The 19,931-nt window shown below is 35.1% G+C and overlaps 2 protein-coding genes across 2 annotated transcripts in view; one reads left to right on the forward strand and one right to left on the reverse strand.

Moving 5' to 3' along the window:
- Positions 1–7,127, forward strand: part of megf11 (multiple EGF-like-domains 11) — a 183,270-nt gene extending 176,143 nt beyond the window's left edge. The window contains exons 24-26 of the mRNA XM_073850488.1: positions 2,661–2,720; positions 3,364–3,573; positions 5,752–7,127. Coding sequence (XP_073706589.1) covers positions 2,661–2,720; positions 3,364–3,573; positions 5,752–5,927 — 446 coding nt within the window. The 3' untranslated portion in view covers positions 5,928–7,127. The remainder of the gene's footprint in view (positions 1–2,660; positions 2,721–3,363; positions 3,574–5,751) is intronic.
- A 4,018-nt stretch (positions 7,128–11,145) lies between these two features.
- rab11a (RAB11a, member RAS oncogene family) lies at positions 11,146–18,622 on the reverse strand. Its single transcript, XM_073850487.1, has 5 exons — positions 18,463–18,622; positions 16,107–16,302; positions 13,996–14,189; positions 13,808–13,888; positions 11,146–13,357 (listed from the first exon to the last, which is right to left on the reverse strand). Exons 1-5 carry the CDS (start codon positions 18,500–18,502, stop codon positions 13,221–13,223), a joined length of 648 nt encoding a protein of 215 aa, XP_073706588.1. The 5' UTR covers positions 18,503–18,622; the 3' UTR covers positions 11,146–13,220.
- Between the last annotated feature and the right edge of the window lie 1,309 nt (positions 18,623–19,931).

The following is a 19,931-nucleotide window of genomic DNA, read 5'->3' on the forward strand; positions in this document are numbered from 1 at the left end:
TCCTTTTTGGTCCGGACCAAATGAACCAAACAAACCGAATTACAAGTGTGAACACCCCCTTAGATGACATGGGGGTAAGTAAATAACCAGAATTTTTCCCGCAAGTGAACTAATCCTTTAACTTTTAGGGTGTGTTCACACTTGTCATGTTTGATTCAAATTTTGGTGCGATTGCTCTGTTAGTGCGTTTCATTTGCGTAAATGTGAATGCTGCCATCCAAACTGAGAACGCTAAAACGATTGGTCTCGGTCTGCTTCCAAATTAACTCTGGTGCGGTTCGAATGAAATATGGACTCAATACAGACCAAATACTTCTAAACGAACCAAAAATAGGAAGTAATGACAAAATACGATGCTATGCAACATGATTTCACGAAAGGAACAAGCGGTGTATCCAAAACAAAACGAGCAGTGGGACACTGTGGGACACAACACTTGGAGCGACAACAAGGTAAAGTGCCTTTTTTGAGCTCTTTGTGAGTTTGCAGGTGGTAAAATGCAATCATATGCACGCAACAATGAGCTTGCTAAGTCCAGCAGGTCGGCATTGCATGTATTCAACTTAAAGCGGTGATCAGCAGACCGTTCAGTGAATGGGTACTTTGATTTCGTACACCCGCAGCGGCACTTTAAGTCAAACGCACCTTTTTATCGCAGTGTTCAGTGAGTTCTGTCACAAAATATACGTCATTCAACCTGACCAATCAGGTTGTGAACATATCACTCTGCCTTTAGGTTTGCTATCAAAAATGCCAGTGTGAACGCTAAGCGAATCAGGACCAATTGTATCATTTCCCATTTTGGTCCATACCAAATGAACCAAACGAACTGAACTACAAGTTTGAACACACCCTTAGATGACAGTCTGTTATGAACGGAGAGTTATTTCAAAGCCTGGGCCAATCATTGTTACGTTGTCTTCTTGATGAATTGTTTACTATAAAACAAGGAATCTATGTTAACAAAGTAAATGAGGACAGTTTTGATTTAAGTTAAATCAAGTGAAAGTACAAACTGTCCTTTTCTATAAACAGACAAAACTACGTCACATTTGTACAGAGAACAAACCCAATTGAACAGTGAGCGCACTCTGTAACTCTACTGCTGTCATGTCTCCATGGAGACTATTCACAGACACAGTCCAAATTAATATTGCACTGGCTTTATCAGTGTGGGTTGGGTGTTCTGTTAAAGCATTTCCATTTATTGATCTTGACGTCACCCTAAAGGCATGTCGGTATCTCTGGGTAGTCAGCTGAAAAACGTGATTTAGAGATGTGACTTGGTTAAAGGTTAACTCATAATACTCATTAGAGTGACAAAGTTGGGTATTGCCCAAGAGCTTGGTTTTGCTTTTCTGGTATATGTTCAGGCCTTCCTGTGTTGTCTTTTATCTTGCTTACTTGCCTTATACTGTGTGTTTTCTGTTGGCACTTTAGACTCACCAGTAAGCCAAAAAAATATATATTATAATTTTTATTTTCTTATGCATTAGATCAATACATATATAAATCTATACATATCTAGCACAATAACCAACATTTATTTGTTTGATCAAAAAAAAAATAATAATAATAATAATAATGTGTGCTAGAATTTTGCGCTAGAAAATGCACTATCAAAAAATCTAAGAAAAATAAACATTTCCTTACGTGACACTGAAGACTGCTGAAAATTCAGCTTTGCCATCACAGAAAAAACTTTAAAAATACATTAAAACTGTTATTTTTTTAATGTAATAATATTAAACAAATTTTCTCCTTTTTTACTGTATTTTTGATCAAATTAATTTTACCAAGAAAATGTACTATCAATATATTTTTTAAATATATTTAATTCAATATTTTTTCTTGAGCTTAAAATCAACATATTCTAATAATAAAAATGTAAATAATTACATAATTAAAAATATTTAAAAATATATTAAAACAGTTACTTTAAATTGTCTTACTATTTTTGAATAAAAAGTATAATTATAATTGTTTTATTAATTTTTTATTTTATGTATATTTAATGTATTTTTTACTTGAGCATAGGAATTACATTTATTAATATATATATATATATATATATATATATATATATATACTAATAATTTTATTGTATTGTAATATATATATACATTTTTGCTTGAGCATGTAACACTGAAGACGATCATATATATATATAGATTATATATTTCATATATTTCAATTGTTATTTACAGTTTCTACTCTATTTTTGATCAAACATAAATGTTGCCATTACAAAAAATAAATGTTGTAATAAAATGTACTATCAATATATTGCAGAATATATATTCAAATTTTATTTATGTTAATTAGTTTTTTCTTGAGCATTTTTATTATTATTATTATTATGTGTTTATTTATTTATTTATTTTTTGTGTGTCTACTTTGTTTTTCTTGTAAAAGGAATCAGATTGCAATAAAGAATAAATTTCATTTATTAAATATAAAAATATTATTATAATATACATTTTGTACAGTTTTTACTGTATTTGTAATCAAATAAATAAAGCCTATTATAATATTTTAAAAACATGTTTTTTAATTGATAGTGCAGCTTATCTGTTCTCATCACCTTGTCATATTGACATTTCTGTGGAGATTTCCACCGTTTTATACCGTTGTTGAATCATGTTCATGTGCTTCATTAGGAGTATCAAGAGGAGACACGCTTACACTGAGGGACAACAAAACCACTCGGATGGCCAAAGGTAATAACTATGATGGACATTGCTCTTCTAATAAGAATATTCCAAACTAACACAAGAGCTTCTTTTCAATTGTTGCTATACAGTCCCTAAACAAGGACCACTGTGTTCTCTCTATAAATTAAGAATGAATTTCGAACATTATTCAAGTCAGTGAAGTGACACAATATATAGCGATCATGCTGACCTGGATGTGCATGTTCCTCATTCACAAATGCGTTACGTTTTCAACTGTGTAATCGGTTTATAAATAGTCTGTTGTGTCATCACTGCCTTTGTTCAACAGAGCACAAATTCATCTCTTCCTCAGTGTTTCCAGATGATGTATATAAGTAATACATCTTTTACACAAACTCTTCTTCAGCTACATTAGATCTTAGCTGCCGTAACAAGATTTTCCAGTGCCGTCTAAAAGGATTTCACAATGAAAATCTACCCTGGGATGCTGTTTCTAAACAGTACATCATGGAAAAGTGCTTATTTTGCATCTTTGACTAGAGGTTGTGTTGAGCGTAACTTAATTTTCCTATAGTTCTTTGTACAAATAATAGCATTTATTACATTTGTGTCTCTCCCAAGTCTTTTCTGTCCCAGAGGGTGATGTGAAATGAATATTTGAGTAATATCTCTTCTGTAATGTGTGTAGATTACATAAAGGCCTCCATGTGTAGCTCCAGCTCGTGCTCCCTGAACAGTGAGAACCCGTACGCCACCATCCGAGATCCGCCCAGCCTGGCCTGCAAGCACACTGAAAGCAGCTACGTGGAGATGAAGTCACCCGCTCACAGAGACCTGACCTTCTGCTCTAGCACTAGCACAACCCTGACCACTGCCAGCAGGAACGTCTATGACGTGGGTGAGTCTGACGGATGCAAATGGGTACTTACTTCTTATAGAAGGTCTCTAGTTCTGTCATTTTAGTCTTGTTGTTTAAGCACAACATTGTTATTAATACAAAATTGTTAGTACGATGTTGCTATATGGAAACATGGTTCTTTACTTTTTCACTAATGAGAAAAACACACTACATTGTAATTCCTATAGAAATGACATTTTCAGGGATTTCACTTTTTTGCTGCATCTTTAATAAATTAAATAAATGGCTCTATGAAATGGTTTAATTTTTTCTCAAATTTTTTCTAAATTCTGTTTTTTCCCTTTTCATTTTTCTGGATTCCATTAATGGTTAAATTAAAACATACTGATCAAAAGCCATGTCTAATTAATCAAAATCATGAAACTTACACAATTTAAGAGCAATTTATTAAAAGTTTAACAAAATTACATTTTTAGGGGTTTTTTTTCTCACATTCAAATTTTTACCAAATTCTATGTTTTTCCATTTATTTTCTGGATTCCATTGTAATGGTTTTATTAAATTGTAATAATCAATAGCATCTGCTAAATGATTTTATTTAAACATTTGCTATTATTTTATTATTTTTGTTATTTATTTTTTATAAATAATATAAAAAAGTAATTTTTTAGCTTTAAATTATTTTTATTTCAGTTTTGGTTTTATTCATTTTCTAGCTTTAACTTATTTCGATTAGTTGTCAAGAAAACATTTCGAATTTTCATTTATGTTTTAATATATATTTATATGTATATCAGTGTTATTTTAAAATTATTTATGTACTATTATAGTATTTTTTTTAAATATTTTGAATAAGGTTTTTTTTTGTATGTTTCATTTTCATATATTATAAATTTTTTGTCCTTTTGTGCATTTTATTGTTTTTTTTAACAATTTCTAAATAGCTTTAATTTTTATTTCAGTTTTAGTTTTAGTAATTTAACTTATTAAAGTTTGTTTCCAAAAAACATCAGTGTTATTTATATACTATTACAGTATTTATTAATATTTTAAATTAGCTTTTATTTTGTTATGTTCAGTTTTCATATTTTTATACATTCAGATTTAATAATTGTGTCCTTTTGTCAATTTTATTATTGTTTTTTTTAACAATTTCTAAATAGCTTTTTCCGTTTTAGTTATTTCAGTTAGTTGCCAAGAAAGCAATTTTCATTTTTATGTTCAGTGTTTATATTTTCATACATTGTTTAATAATTTTGTCATTTTATTATTGTTTCTTAACCATTTCTAAATAGCTGTAATTTATTTTTATTTCAGTTTTAGTTTTACTAATTTTCTAATTTGAACTTATTTCAGTAAGTTGCCAAGAAAATATTTCAAATTTTCGTTTGTTTTATATATATTCATATGTAGATCAGTGTTATTTTAGTATAATTTATATACTATTAAATTATTCATTAATATTTTGTATTTGCGTAAATTTCATATTTTAAGTTTTCATAGTTTTATACTTTCAGTTTTAATAATTTTGTCCTTTTCTCAGTTTTTATTATTTTAAAATATTTCTAAATAGCTTTAATTTGTTATTTCAGTTAGTTCCCAAGGAAACATTTCTAGTTTTAAAGTTTTTCATCCAGTATTGATATTTTATTTCAACTTCATTTTAGTTTTAGTTAACTATAACAACACTGCTGTATATATACATAAATAATATAGAAACGTAATAAATATAAATGTGTACCTTGGATATAATACAATTTGCATGCATACAAAATTTTAAGGGGAAACATTTTTTTTTAAGATGTTTCCAACCAATTCTGTAAAATGGCCCCTATATCACACATTTTGTAAGGTTTATTATAAATATAATTGTGTTTATGCATGAATATATTTTTGCTTTATGTTCTTGGCCATTATTAATGAATGAAACCCAGTATTAAAATATAAATGATAATGCACTCATTCATTTTTAAATGTTTGAATGTGTCAATTTATTATCAACTTATGAATTTATAAAAAAAAAAAAAAAGTTGTTTGACCATTTTCAATTCTACTACAAGGTTGCCATTTAGCAATATTCAATCCCATTTTTTCCCCCAAATTATGTCATTATCTTTAGAACATAATGTACTGTATACCATAAAGAGAGTTTGGTTAAAGATTTAGAGAGAGTTTGAGAAATCAAGCCGCTCACCCCTCGCCACCCTTCTTCCTCAGAGCCGACAGTGAGTGTTCTTCAGGGACCCAACGGCCTGGCGACCGGATTCTCCCAGAGTCCTTACGACCTCCCGCGGAACAGCCACATTCCCAGCCACTACGACATCTTGCCAATGCGCCACAGCCCAACACACACCCCACCCCCTCCAGAGAGCCCCCCAAGCTCCCTGCTGTAGAGCCCCGTCCAAAAACACAGACGCAAGACTCCAGGACCTCGTTTTTTAAAATCTCAACCTCTCTCTCCCTTCTCTTTCTCTTCTCATCTCTTTCTCTTCAACAATCATTCAAGTACAAATGCATGACATAGCAGACAGGACACAGGAGGAGCCCATATTCCTCTTTCTGACGAGTAAATGAGGTTTGTGGGAAATGGACTGTACATCAAAACAAGAACAGATTTGGACACCAGCGATTATTCATCATCCCTCTCAGAGGAGTTTTATAACAAGCTGTGCATATAACATCAGGAAATACAAGGGTAAAAAACATTCTGTTAGGTCTTGGAAGGAATAAAAGAGCATTTGAGACATTCTCATGAAAGTATTCTTAAAAACTAGAGCTCTGCACACTGGAAAAAGATAATCAATGCGACTCGATGATCCAGAAATTTTCATTTGGATTTGACATCGATCTTGAAACCGAGAGCCAGGGGTGACCATAAGGGGACAATCCTCTTTTTTTCGCCTGCCAAAGTTTTTAGTCTGGACTTCAAGGCACTGGTGACGAAGCATGGTTTTAATAAGAGTTCTTATTGCGGAAAGCATAGTATGAGATGAACGAGGACTTTATAGTACTGTACATTTATCTACAACTTATAAACCTACACAGAAATATTTATAAAGGTTTATGAGGAGAGCCTGGGTCAACGCGAGCGAAACTGCTCATTCGTGTAACAACCTGGTGCTTTCTACTGTACATAGGAGTTTATGACTGTTGCTATCAATTATTCGAGTGTGTATGTCTTATGAACGTGGGATTAAGTTGTGTAACACTATTCAGAGCTACAGTATCATGTTTAGTTTTTCTTCTTTGTATGTTTACATTTTTTAAAAAAACATCTGTTAGCGGGCCTTATAGGGTTTTTAATTTGTGGTTCTGTATTTATGATGTTTATTTATACCTCGTTTGTGCAAGTGATGTTTTTCTTTATAGTGTAAAAGGTAAACATATTTAAAAGGGGAAAAAAGTAGCATGAACAAATGACGATACCCATAGTGAGCAATTATTTTCATGTGCTTGTGCTATTCGTGCACAGTATTAATATATGAAGTCGACATTATATGTTAGCTCTGTCATAATGTCATAATAGACTCCATGACAGGACGAGACCTCATACGTGTCCTAAAAAGTACAGTATAAATAGATTTGGAGACGTGTCCCATTCCTTGTGTTTCGGTTTGTTTGATGATTACAGCTTTGCAGATTTGATTTGAGTTTTGGTCTTAAGTGGCTGCGTTCCCATATAATAGCAATAACATAGTGACAATCATTCATAAATAAAAGAGAAAAATGCTTTTCATCAGTCCTACCAGCTCTACAGACCAATAGTGGTTACTCTAAGACATTTAAGATTTGTTTTTACTGTTTAATTTCAGCTTGATTTTTTTCTGTAAAAGATCTTTTTAGACTTTTAGCTATTTTTAGCTGTACAAAACATGTTTTGCTGCTTGATATTGCAAACTGGTTTGTCCTACCATATTATTTTAATATATTGTCTTAATTATGAACACTGGTTTGTAGTGCAAATAGTTTGCTGTTTACTGCAGTTATTCTTCTCTTTATTTTTCTACAGTGGCTAATGAACTGGAAGTCTTGGACATTCACGGCTTACTTCTTACTAGGTGGATGTAGTTCCAGTATATAGAAATATATTTGTGACCCTGGACCACAAAACCAGGCATAAGTAGCACGGGTATATTTGTAGCAATAGGCAAAAATACATTATTTATTTTATGCCAAATATCATTAGGATATTAAGTAAAGATCATGTTCCATGAAGATACTTTGTAAGTTTCCTACCATAAATATATCAAAACTTAATTTTTGATCAGTAATATGCATTGCTAAGAACTTCTTTTGAACTTTAAAGGCGATTTTCTCAATATATATTTTTTTTTTTCCACTCTCAGATTCCAGATTTTTATATCAAATATTTGTATCTCAGCCAAATATCATCCTATCTTAACAAACCATATATCAATGGAAAGCTTTTTTGCTCAGAAGATACACAGAAGTCAACATTTGAAGTAGATCAAAAAAGTTTATCAAAGTTGTCCTAAGGCAAGGGTATTGTTTTGGTTTTAGAACAACTTTTATGAAAGGTTTTGATTCACTTAAAATGTTGACTACTGTATGTAAAGTCCTAATTTTAAACCTGTCCTAAGGACATTACACATACCTCATTTTAAGTGCTAATCGAGTTGTTTGGCAGTCAGGTTTTTGTGTAATAACGCTACATTGTATTATTTACTGTCCCAAGAAAAATTAACCCTTACCTTTTCAAACCAATATCATTTTTATACTGTACATTATAATGTTGTGATGCCTAATTCACTTCTAGCTTAAAAAAAGATTTTTAATATCAGCAAACCATTAGTAATTATCGCAGTATCTGTACTGAAAGGAAAAGTTCAGCCTAAATGAAAATTCTGTCAATAATTACTCACCCTCATGTCGTTCCCAACCACAAACTCGGATATTTTGATGAATTCTCAGAGCTTTCTGACCCTGCATAGACAGCAACGGACCTGCCACGTTCAGGGAAAAGGTAGTAAGAACGTCGATAAAATAGTCCATTTGACATCAGTGGTTCAAACGTAATTTTTACTAAATTAGAGAAGCTAAGATAACACTTTTTGTGCGCAAAGAAAACAAAAATAACTACTTTATTTAAAGGTTGTATCAGCGATTTCTAGCCTGAAACATAAAGTGTAAAATTCAGCTGATCTTTCATCACGATCCGCTCGCTGCCTGCCCCATAAATTGTCTGTGAAAAAACCGCGTCTCTCTGGTCAGCCAAGGGTCCGAGATATGCCAAAAAAAACAATCGGCACTACCAACCATTCCACAGCAAAAACAAACATTGTTCCAACCAATCAGCGTCAGGGGTTTGGTGTTGTGGACTTTCGCTCCGCCTCCCTCACATCCCTGCACCAGTAGGAAAGTCCACAACACGAACCCCCTGACGCTGATTGGTTGGAACACGGTTTGTTTATCTGTGGTGTGTTGATAGCGCCGATTGTTTTTTTTTTGGCATATCTCGGACCCTAGGCTGACCAGAGAGACGCGGTTTTTTCACAGACAATTTATGGGGCAGGCAGCGAGCGGATCGCGATGAAAGATCAGCTGAATTTTACACTTTATGTTTTAGGCTAGAAATCGCTGATACAACCTTTAATAGTTTCTTCTCTTCAGCGCGTTCACGAGAGTACCACAACGCATGCGTGTTCAGGGGCCGTTCACATGTCGCGCCTAAAAACGCGTGGAAAACGCTAGGCGCGCCGCTTTCTTCCTAATATCAACAAAGCGCTTGCGCTCCGGAAGCGTCTGCCGTTTCTAAGCAACCATCAGCTGCGCTCTAGTTCCAAGCCTATGCGTCTCCATGCATTGTTTCTTCTATTAGAGTCGAAATAATGGAGGCATGACAAATCATAAAGTTCAGGAAATCCCTGGACCACAATGATGAGCTGCTCCTCCATGTTTCTACAGAGGTTTCAATGTAACGGAAAAACGTGAGGAAGCTGATTGGTTGGCTCATGTCACATGACCTGGGGTGCGCTTGCTGCATTCTGAAAAGTTGAGATGTTTTTATCTCGATGAGGCGTGGACGCGCCTTCCATTATGCGCGGGCAAGCTGCGCGTCTACATTTGAAATAACGAATTTGAGCGCGCAAAAGACGCTACATGTGAACTGCCCCTCATTCCTCTGCTTGCTTGCAAACAAACAATGCGTACGTTAGCGCGTCCGGGCTTACGTCAGAACGCGTTGTCTGACAGGAAAGAAATTGTTGAATAAAATCGTTATTTTTGTTTTCTTTGCACACAAAATATTCTCCTAGCTTTAGAACTATTTTAACGATGTCCCTACTATCTTTCTGGACCTTGAACTTGGTAATTACATTGCTGTCTATGCAGGGTCAGAAAGCTCTCCTATTTCATAAAAAACATCTTCCTTTGTGTTCCTTAGATGAACGAAGATCTTACGTCTTTGGAAGGACATGAGGGTGAGTAATTAATGCCAAAATTTTCATTCTTTGGTAATTTATTCTTTGAACATTATGTATGTGTAAACCAACCACTAACTTTAGAAATTAGGACATAGTGGTAATGCGTTAAGGAACTGAAATAAAATATAGTTAGAAAATAAGGAATAAAGTAACACAGGACATAACAGCAGTGGTTAATGAGGTACTAAAACAGTTTCATTACAACTCTGAGCTTTTAAAGAAAAGGTGAAGGAACAGCTTTATACTCCCACCCAAAAAGTAAAAAATTTACTCACCCTCAGGCCATTGCAGATGTAGATGGTTTTCTTTATTAAAACAGATTTGGAGAAATTACATCACCTACTCACCAATAGATCCTCTGCAGTGAATGGGTGCCGTAAGAATAAGAGCCCAAACAGCTGATAAAAGCATCATAATAATCCACAAGTAATCCGGTCCATCAATTAACATCTTGTGAAGTAAAACGTTACATGTAACTTAAAACTAAAATATGATTCTTCTATCTATAATATGTGATCTTGGACCACAAAACCAGTCATAAGTAGCACAGATATATTTGTAGGGTCAAAATTATTGTTTTTTATTTTATGCCAAAATCTTTACGATATGAAGTAAAGATCATGTTCCTTTTAGATATTTTGTAAGTTTCTAACCGTAAATATATCAAAAATTTATTTTTGATTAGTAATATGCATTGCTAAGAACTTTTGGACCATTTTAAAAGGTGGTTTTCTGAATATTTAGATTTTTTTTGCAACCTCAAATTCCGCATTTTCGAATGTTGTATCTCAGCCTGAGCCAAATATTGTCCTGTCCTAACGAAAGTTTATTTAGCTTTAAGATGATGTTGAATTAAAAAAAAATTTACCCGTATTAAAAAAAAGTGTGTCAAAAAAAATTTGACCCGTCACACATATTGCTTTCTCCAGTGGAAAAGTCATCTCATCTGATCTGAATCAGGAGAGAAATGCACATCCAAAAACAGTTCTAAACAAATATGTTGGTGAATTTTGATGAGAGAGAATTATGGATTATTAACATTATGTATTTTGCCCAGAAGTGATGCTAAGAAAAACTCATCATCTTGGATGGCCTGAGGGTACATATTTATTTTTGAATAAACTATTACTTTAAACACACACACAAAAACACACAGCATAAGCCAAGCTTTGAATTAACTACATATTTTATTTGCTCTTTTAAATTGGAATTACAGTGGACAGAGTAATAGTATAATCATAACAATACAAAATAAAATCACAGTACAGTGCAGACGAAAGAAACAAAAAGAAATGAAGTTCTCGAGGCAATACGTGAAAGATCCGACAGTCAGAAAAGTAATATCCGGGTAATTTTACTAGGACACACTAGCTAAGTGCAGTGCATGGGCAGGTCATCGTTGTGCCATCTGTACCCTCACATCATTGGCACTGGCCCCCGTTAGCACCAGAGACCCCTGCCTCCAAAGAACAGTCATACAATCAGAGTCAGGGTCCTAAACGAACACAAACCTTTCGTTTTGATGCCGATAATTATTGTATTACCTCAATGTGCTGCTTATAAGATCTAGAGCTTTACCTTATAAGATATAATTGACTAAAAACAGTAAAATGACTCACATGCACTTTTGCAGTAATGCCGGTTCAGTCAGATTCACTAATTACATTGCAGCCTTTAAGGGCCTTCGATTCCACCTGGAATGTGTTCCGATACTGTTGAGAATGATTGCAGCAAACTATGTTGTTTCACCTAGGGCTGGGGTAATTAAAGTCAAGGGGATCGATAACCAAAAGTGAAATTTCCAGCTTCAGGGTTTGCAGACTAAGATGCTGAGGTCTACAGTATTCCTCCACTCCAAGGTCACCCGTGGTGACCGCTATATAACATGCATTATTAGTTCAGTCTTTACTGATATTTTATGTCACACTGAGTACGTTTTATTAGACAGCCATTAAGCAAAGACGAGCATCACAGCTTGTGGTAGCTTCCCCATCTGCCGGACTCAGGACGACGACTTTTTTTATAGGCTAAAACACATAATACATTCATAAATTATCACACTGAAGAGTCCCACCGAAGATTAAAGGCTAACAATTCGATTCAAGTGACTACCACAGAATAAATACAAGTCTTAAGATCGTTAACTGTAGTGGCGGTAAGTCAAACCGGGAGAGAGATATTTTACATTCAGTGCAAAAACAAAAAGAGAGAGAAAGTATCCAGTCTATTCCCTAGAGTGCTCTCATGTGATGTGGGCCGCCGGCCGGCCGCTATTCACCGCTGCGTGTTTTTCCTGTTCTGACTTTAACGACAGAGCGTGACCTGCAAAAGTACAATGGGTTCGAGGTTGTGACGAGAAGATAATGTTACGTTTAGAGGAAGTCTCTATTCCCTCGTTTCATACTGAATAGGTCTGTGGTAGTGTTTCAAAGAGAACTTGTGCCGCAATTGTTGTTTTTACAAAGTGAATTTTGCTATACGAAGACAGGGCTGGAATACAAAAAGAAAGGGTCTGTGTTAGACGCGCAGATCGGCACGGGTTTAAGCACATGCGAGAAGCGTCCGTACGTGACGTTCCATCAAAAAAGGCACTAAAACCACTAATCTACCTCGAAGCACATGATGGTGAAGAGAAAACAGAGCGGTAGCTATATGCCTTAAGGCCTCTTCCACTGGCCTGTTGGTGAACTCAAGAATGCAATGTGAAGCGATGTTTCCCGTGCCAAATGCGTGAAGGGACTGTACATGGAAGATGGCTGAAAGGTGAAGACTGTGGTCTTTGGGCCCTAATCGTCATCTAACATCTATCATCTCTCTACAATCACGACATTAAATATAGCAAAACCTCCAATACTGCACGTTTCTCCCCTCCGCCCGGGACAAGGGGGCTGCTACTGAAGACATACATGAGCGAAGCTCACACGTTTGCGGATGAAATTATATATTAAGACATTTGAGTGAAGATCGGCACAAATGATTATTAAAATTCTGCAATATAAAAGCCTACCATGGCAGGAAGGAGGAAAAAAAAAAAAAAACACAAAATAAAACAAGCTTAGTCCAGACTGCAGGTGGTGACCCTTTGAGATTCCAGCTTTTGGAACCAGCCTCTGTGCTCAAGCCTAGTTGTGCAGCTGCATCTCAGACCCAAAGCAGTCTTGAAGAGGAGGGGAGGAGGGGGTGTTGCAGGTGGGTGGTTGGGGGAGGGTACGGAACGGGAACGGGATGAGGCGGCTGCCGCCGCTAGATGCTCTGGCAGCACTGCATCTTTGGTTTATTCTCAGTAGGTTGCACCTGGATGGACACCACATTGTTGCTAGGTGACATGTCATTGTCTCGGCGGTCAGACATCTGCTTTTGGGATACGATCCGGTAGATTTCTGCAAAACGGAAAGAGATATCAAAGCTAAGACAATGCGCGGTGCCAACAATCCAGGAGCTGGTAATGAACACGGACTTTGTGTTGCCATAAAAGCCTATAAACCCCACAGTTATTACAGGAACGCAATTATAGCGTTGCAACGGACTGCGATGCTTTTGAAACATTTATTATTTGTTCCTCCTCTGCAGATGCCAGGAGCCGAACAGAGGAGCAAAAGAAGACTGAAACTCTCTATTGCAGTCACGTCAGGCTAGAGAAACCTAGCAGACCAAAGCAGGCCTTTTGATGAGTCATTCATAAGGATATGGCCTTCAGCCAATCATTTACAATCTTTCTTTTCCTCTTAGACAAACACAGTCATTTCCTCAAGCCTGTTTAGTGTGTATTGCCTTATTCATGCATTCCTCTTTACAAAAATAAAACTTTATCATCCTTATCGTATGCTCACCAGTCAGGATGGTTTGAAATGCGGTCTCTACATTAGTGGAATCCAAAGCTGAGGTCTCTAAGAAGGACAGACCATTTTTCTCTGCAAACACAAGGAAACATGCATTAATGGTCAACCAAAGCTAAAGAAGCTATCAGGATTCATCAAGAGTTAAAGGTCTACTTGGAAGAGTTTATTGTGGATCTAACCTGCAAATGCGCGTGCTTCGTCGGTGGGCACGGCCCGGAGGTGACGCAAGTCGCTTTTATTGCCCACGAGCATGATGACTATGTTGCTGTCTGCGTGGTCTCTCAGCTCCTTAAGCCAGCGCTCAACATTTTCATAAGTCAGGTGCTTGGCGATGTCATACACTAGAAGGGCCCCAACAGCTCCCCGGTAATACCTGCAGACCAATTGAAGAAAATTGAAGAGTATGCTCAACCCGCATGAAATCAAAATGCACACTTTTTGATTCTAACGTGAATAATTCAATGGTTATTCCAAATAAAATACAAATATTTGTCAAATCTTTCACTCAGAAATACATCAGATTAAGCTCATATGAGTTGGGAATGGCATTTCACATTGACTTTGAACTGAACACTGAGTTAAGGCCTGTTCACACCAAGAGGAATTCCTATAAAAATAACTATAACATTAACTATACTGCGCTCACACCAACTCACAGTTACTTTCTGTTTACCATCATCATAATTCGCAGCAGTTATCTCGTCTGCCATTTTACATGCTTGTTTGCTGTAAAGTGAGGTGGATTCTGACCATCTCATTCTTCAACTAGAAAAAAATTGTTCTGAAGGTAATTCCATGATATATGTGACCATGGACCACAAAATCAGTCATACGGGTCAATTTTTTAGACATTGTCTAAAAGCTAAGTATATAAGCTTTCCATTGATTTATGGTTTGTAACGAATAGTAATCTGAGGGTGCAAAAAAAAAAAAAAAAGAGAAAAAAGTTATCCAAGTGAAGTTCTCAGCAATGCTTTATTGCGTTTCAATAATTTACTAAATATCTTCATGAAACCTGATCTTTACTTAATATCCTAATGATTTTTGGCATAAAAGAAAAATTGATCATTTTGACTTAAAAAAATACAATGTATTTTTGGCTATTGCTACAAATATACCCGTGCTACTTAAAACTGGTTTTGTGGTCCAGGGTCACATATGTTTTTAATGTTAATAATTGTGGTTTGGATTCCTCTAATCTAATAAGTAGAACTTCTTATTCTAACATAAATGGTCTTTAAAGTTGTGTTTTGGGCCATTATGCTTTGGCACACTATCCGTCAAACAAACTAAAAAAAATAAAAGCACAATATGGCTTAATCCCTTCATTAAGTCTGTTTTGCTGCACGTTTCAAAACAACGTACGCACTTCGTTCAGGCGATCAGCTCGTGATCCGGAGTTTTCGGCAACTCAGAACAGCTCAGTTCACAGTGAATGCCGTTATGCTATATTTTCATGGCGGATGATTACAGCATTTCACTAGATTTGTAGTAGGGCGCATTTTTGTAAGCCTGTTTTCACTGAAACTGGAGTTTTATAAGAGTTTTAAACTGCCATGTCCGTCACAATTTTAGCTTAAAAGTGCAGTATGAACTGCTGACAGCTACTGCTTTAAATGGGTAATGTTACTGCAGTCCAAATTCAAAATATCTCTTTTTAGGTGTAGAAATTAGAAAATAAGTATTGTAATTTCCCTACTGTAGTGTAAAACAAAATTAATATACTTGTTAAATATATATATAGATTTTTTTTACAGTGCAATTTTTTTTATAATATATGGCTTTTACTGTCACAGGAATAACAATAATATAAAACTACTGTTATTATTATTATTATTTTTATTATAATATTCTAATTTGTTTGGCTTACTAAAACACCATTGTGAATGTAATTTAGACTGAGACAGTACACCACAAATAAAAAGAGGGTTGAGTCCCCTTTAAAGTTCAGGTCAATTCACAAACTTTTTCCTGACTTAGCTTTTCTCAGTTAAGAAGATGGCTTGGAGCTCTTAATTTGGAACTCTCAAAGTGCATTAGATTAAATAATTTAACTTTAAAAATGTACCAAAATTTTATTTGTCTTTTTTTATATATTTTTTTTTAATATATTTTATACTGGGGACTTCAGAGATATTATCATATTGTGAGATTTTATTATTGTTACATACCTAAGAATAATTATAAAAACTTATACTTATCGTCCTTTGTGTGAATAAACTTAATCAAAACGTGTCAATTGGTATCTGTCACACGAGAAAAAATACATTTGGCTTTTAATGAGCCTTACGCTGAAGTGATGGCCCGGTAGCGTTCCTGTCCAGCTGTGTCCCAGATCTGAGCTTTCACCGTCTTTCCATCCACCTGAATGCTACGTGTAGCGAACTCCACTCCAATAGTGCTTTTGCTCTCAAGGTTGAATTCATTACGGGTGAAACGAGACAGCAGGTTACTCTTCCCCACACCTGAGTCTCCAATCAGGACCACTTCAAAATAAAACACAGCAGGGTTTTATAACTGACACGGGTTATTTATCAAAAAAAATTAAAATCCTGTCATTTAATCAGCTTAAAGTACTTCCAAACCCATAAGAATTATCTTCAAAACACAAATGAAGATATTATTAATAAAATGTAATGGAAGTCCATTCCATCAAAACACTGACAGTTCAGAAAGAAGCATGTTCCGCGTTTATCACATTCGATATACTCTACATACATACATTGAACAATGTTTAGATATTAATAAATTATGACTAAATTAAATCTGTTTATCACATAAAGAAATCGTGTCTCTTCAGAAGGCTACGTTTTTGAACCAAAGTTTTGGGTACATGGACTTTTAAAGGAATAGTTCACCCAAAAATTAAAACTAATCATTAATTACTAACCCTCATGTCAATCAAAACCCGTAAGACCTTTGTTCATCTTCAGAACACAAACTAAGATACTTTTGAAGAAATCCGAGAGCTTTCTGACCCTCCATGGACAGCATGAACGTCCTTCCACGTTCAAGGTCCAGAAAGATATTAAAGACATTGTTAAAATAGTCCATGGGACATAAGTGGTTCAACCATAATTTTATGAAACTACAAGCACTTTTTTTTTTTTTTTGCACACAAAAAGTATTCTGATGGCTTCATAAAATTACGGTTAACCCACTGATGTCACGTCAACTATTTTGTCAATGTTCTTGGCACCTTTTTCGACCTTGAATGTGAAAGGAAAGCTGAAAAGAAAGCTATCAGATTTCATCAAATATATCTTCATTTGTAGGTCTTACGTGTTTTGGAAAAACACAAGGGTGAGTATTAAAGACAGAATTTTCATTTTTGGGGTGAACTGTCCCTTTAACAGAGAAACAGAAATCTCAGGTTTCATTATAAATTATCTTAATTTGTTTTGAAGATGAACAAAAGTCTAATGGGTTTTGAATGACATGAAGGTGAAGTAAATGACAGATTTTATGTGTGCACTACCCCTTTAAATAGGAGTGTGAGTGATAAATCAAAGACACTTCTGTCAAAAATAAAATAAAGGAACAAACCTCTTCACATTGGGAAACTGCTTATGTCACAACCATATGGTACAGTTTGAAAGTGAAGTGCATTTAAATAAGTGGAAAAAATGCCATTGTGAGAGGGATGACCATTTTTGGTAACAATGCTGTGACACAAACTTGGTGAAAAATGTGGGCTTAGGGAAATCGTCTAAATCTTATTTTAAGACATGTACACTGAACATGACTAAACTGCTGGATTAGAAAGGTAGTTTACTACGAATCACATGTCAGCACGTAATTTCCTAACTGATGACACAACAGGAGTAAAATATCTCAAGCTGCTAGAACAATGCATTGCAAAGATCACTCAATTGAAAAACAACTTGTTTGAAGAGTTAATCAGAAACAGAAATTTCAAATGATTTCATAAAGGGAAAAACGATAAACAACATAACGTTACGTACGCAAAGAGAGGCCGCGTCACCTGACATCTTATGCAGACAATAACAATAAGCTGACACAAACAATCCAATAAAAATCATTCTTTAAAAGACAGTTTATCCAAAACATAGACATTCCGTCATTATTCGTGTTGTTCCAACCCCGTTTTACTTTATTATTGTCGATATAATACAAAAGAAGATGTTAGGTGGAATGACAGCCTCAATCACCGTTCACTTACACCGTATTGAAGAAGATATAATGAAAGTGAATGGTGGTTCAAGATGGTGGTTAAGTTATCCGAAATATCTCCTATGATGCCGTCCACAGGAAAAACAATCGGGAAAAAAACAGGCCGTTTCCAATTTCCGCCTGCTCCGTTAAACTCCTCCAGCGACAGCCTCGGCTAACTTCAGCTAGCCGCTTCAAGGTGTGGTCCGATCTACGGTAAACCGAGTTTAATGTGACAACCATCACCCGTACAGATCCAATGTGCAGTAACCGAGCAATATTTACAATAAAACGCAAACACTAAAACGATACTGTTTCACCCGAGTAGCATGAGTCTGTTTGGACTGTTCGAAGCCAGCTAGCCCGTTAGCTGGCCTTTAGTGTTTAATATAAAACCACACTAACCAACAATAACCTCGATTATCAGAGCCGCTTTAACTTGTACACTCGCGACAAATTAATTGTCTACTCACCTTTAAACAAGTAGTCATATTCGTCGTCTCGCGTTCCCATCTCGATTAAAACAAAACCGCAAACAATGGAAGAATGTGACGGAAAAGTGGAGCCGACCCGACCCTGTCCTCTCCGCTGCTGCACTGCAGTGTATTTGTGATTAGGCAGTAGCCATGCTAACGGGTTAGCACGCAGGCGAACCAGTGAGCATCTCCTGAAGTCTTCCGGGTTAGAGCCTTTACTGACTGACAAAATAAAAGCCTTGTTATAATATTAATTTCATTTTACTGCCAATATTTTTTAAACAAAAAGCTTTCGTAAAGTTCAAGAGGAGATATCATTGCAATGTAAAATGTACCGCTACCGGAGTATAGTGTTTGAAATATTTTGTGAAATAATAGTTCTGTATTTATTGTATTTAGTGTAGTATGTTCTGAATACAGTAGTGTTAGTGTCTATCTGGTAATGCAACCTAATTCTCACAAGAGATTTATCAGTGTGTGGTCGTTTAAAATGTTCTTTTTTTAATTTTTAATATGTTTTAATATAAAATATGTGACCTCGGACCACAAAACCAGTCATAAAACCAGTCATTTGCTTACTGCACCCCTATGTATGCATCCCCATTATGGGTCAACTACAAAAAGGAGACCATGCGCAAACTGCAGGTAGCATATAATGATTGTCTGAGGATACTGCTGAAGAAGCCCAGGAGCAGCAGTGCAAGTAAGCTTTTTTGTGGCTCACAAGACCCAGGTGTAGCTTGGTCCGATATCAATCACATCTATGGAAGCATTGGTATGAGTGCCTTTTAAGACTCTTGTGAAAAAGGGTGTATTTTATATGTCTATGTAACTGTTTTTATATGTTGTATGTCCTGCTATTGGGCCTAGAGCCTGTAATAAAGTTTATATATATATATATATATATATATATATATATATATATATATATATATATATATATATATATATTATATATATATATATATATATACATAAGGGTCTTTTTTATGAGACTTATATATCATCTGAAAGCTGAATAAACAAGCTTTCCATTGATGTATGGTTTGTTAGGATAGAACAAAATTTATTAATCATAAATCAAAATATTGAGAATATTACTGCCTTTAAAGTTGTCCAAATTAGTTTCTTACCAATGCATGTTACTAATCAAAAATAAAAAAAATTATATATTTTCGGAAGGACATTTACAAACTATCTTCATGGAACATCTTATTATCCTTTACTTATTATCCTAATGATTTTGGCATAAAAGAAAAATGGATCATTTTGAACCATACAATGTATTTTTGGCTATTGCTACAAATATATCCGTGCTACTTAAGATGAGTTTTGTGGTCCAGGGTCACATATGTGCTTTGTCAGAAATCAAAGATTTTTTGTAGAAAAGACTAGTTTCATTAAGCGGGAACATATAGCCATTCTACAGAATTGGTCCAAACTGCTATCCCACAAACAAAAAACAT

The sequence above is a fragment of the Garra rufa genome, chromosome 11 (genome assembly GCF_049309525.1).
Source record: "Garra rufa chromosome 11, GarRuf1.0, whole genome shotgun sequence".
Classification (NCBI taxonomy): Eukaryota; Metazoa; Chordata; class Actinopteri; order Cypriniformes; family Cyprinidae; genus Garra; species Garra rufa.

Excerpts from the sequence above, each read along its gene's own strand:
- rab11a (XM_073850487.1), bottom strand. The coding sequence starts at position 18,502 with ATGGGAACGCGAGACGACGAATATGACTACTTGTTTAAAG. Across the intron at positions 14,190-16,106 it reads TACCGGGCCATCACTTCAGC|GTATTACCGGGGAGCTGTTG; the intron begins GTAAGGCTCATT and ends ATTGGTCTGCAG. Across the intron at positions 13,358-13,807 it reads ATTTCAAACCATCCTGACTG|AAATCTACCGGATCGTATCC; the intron begins GTGAGCATACGA and ends TCCGTTTTGCAG.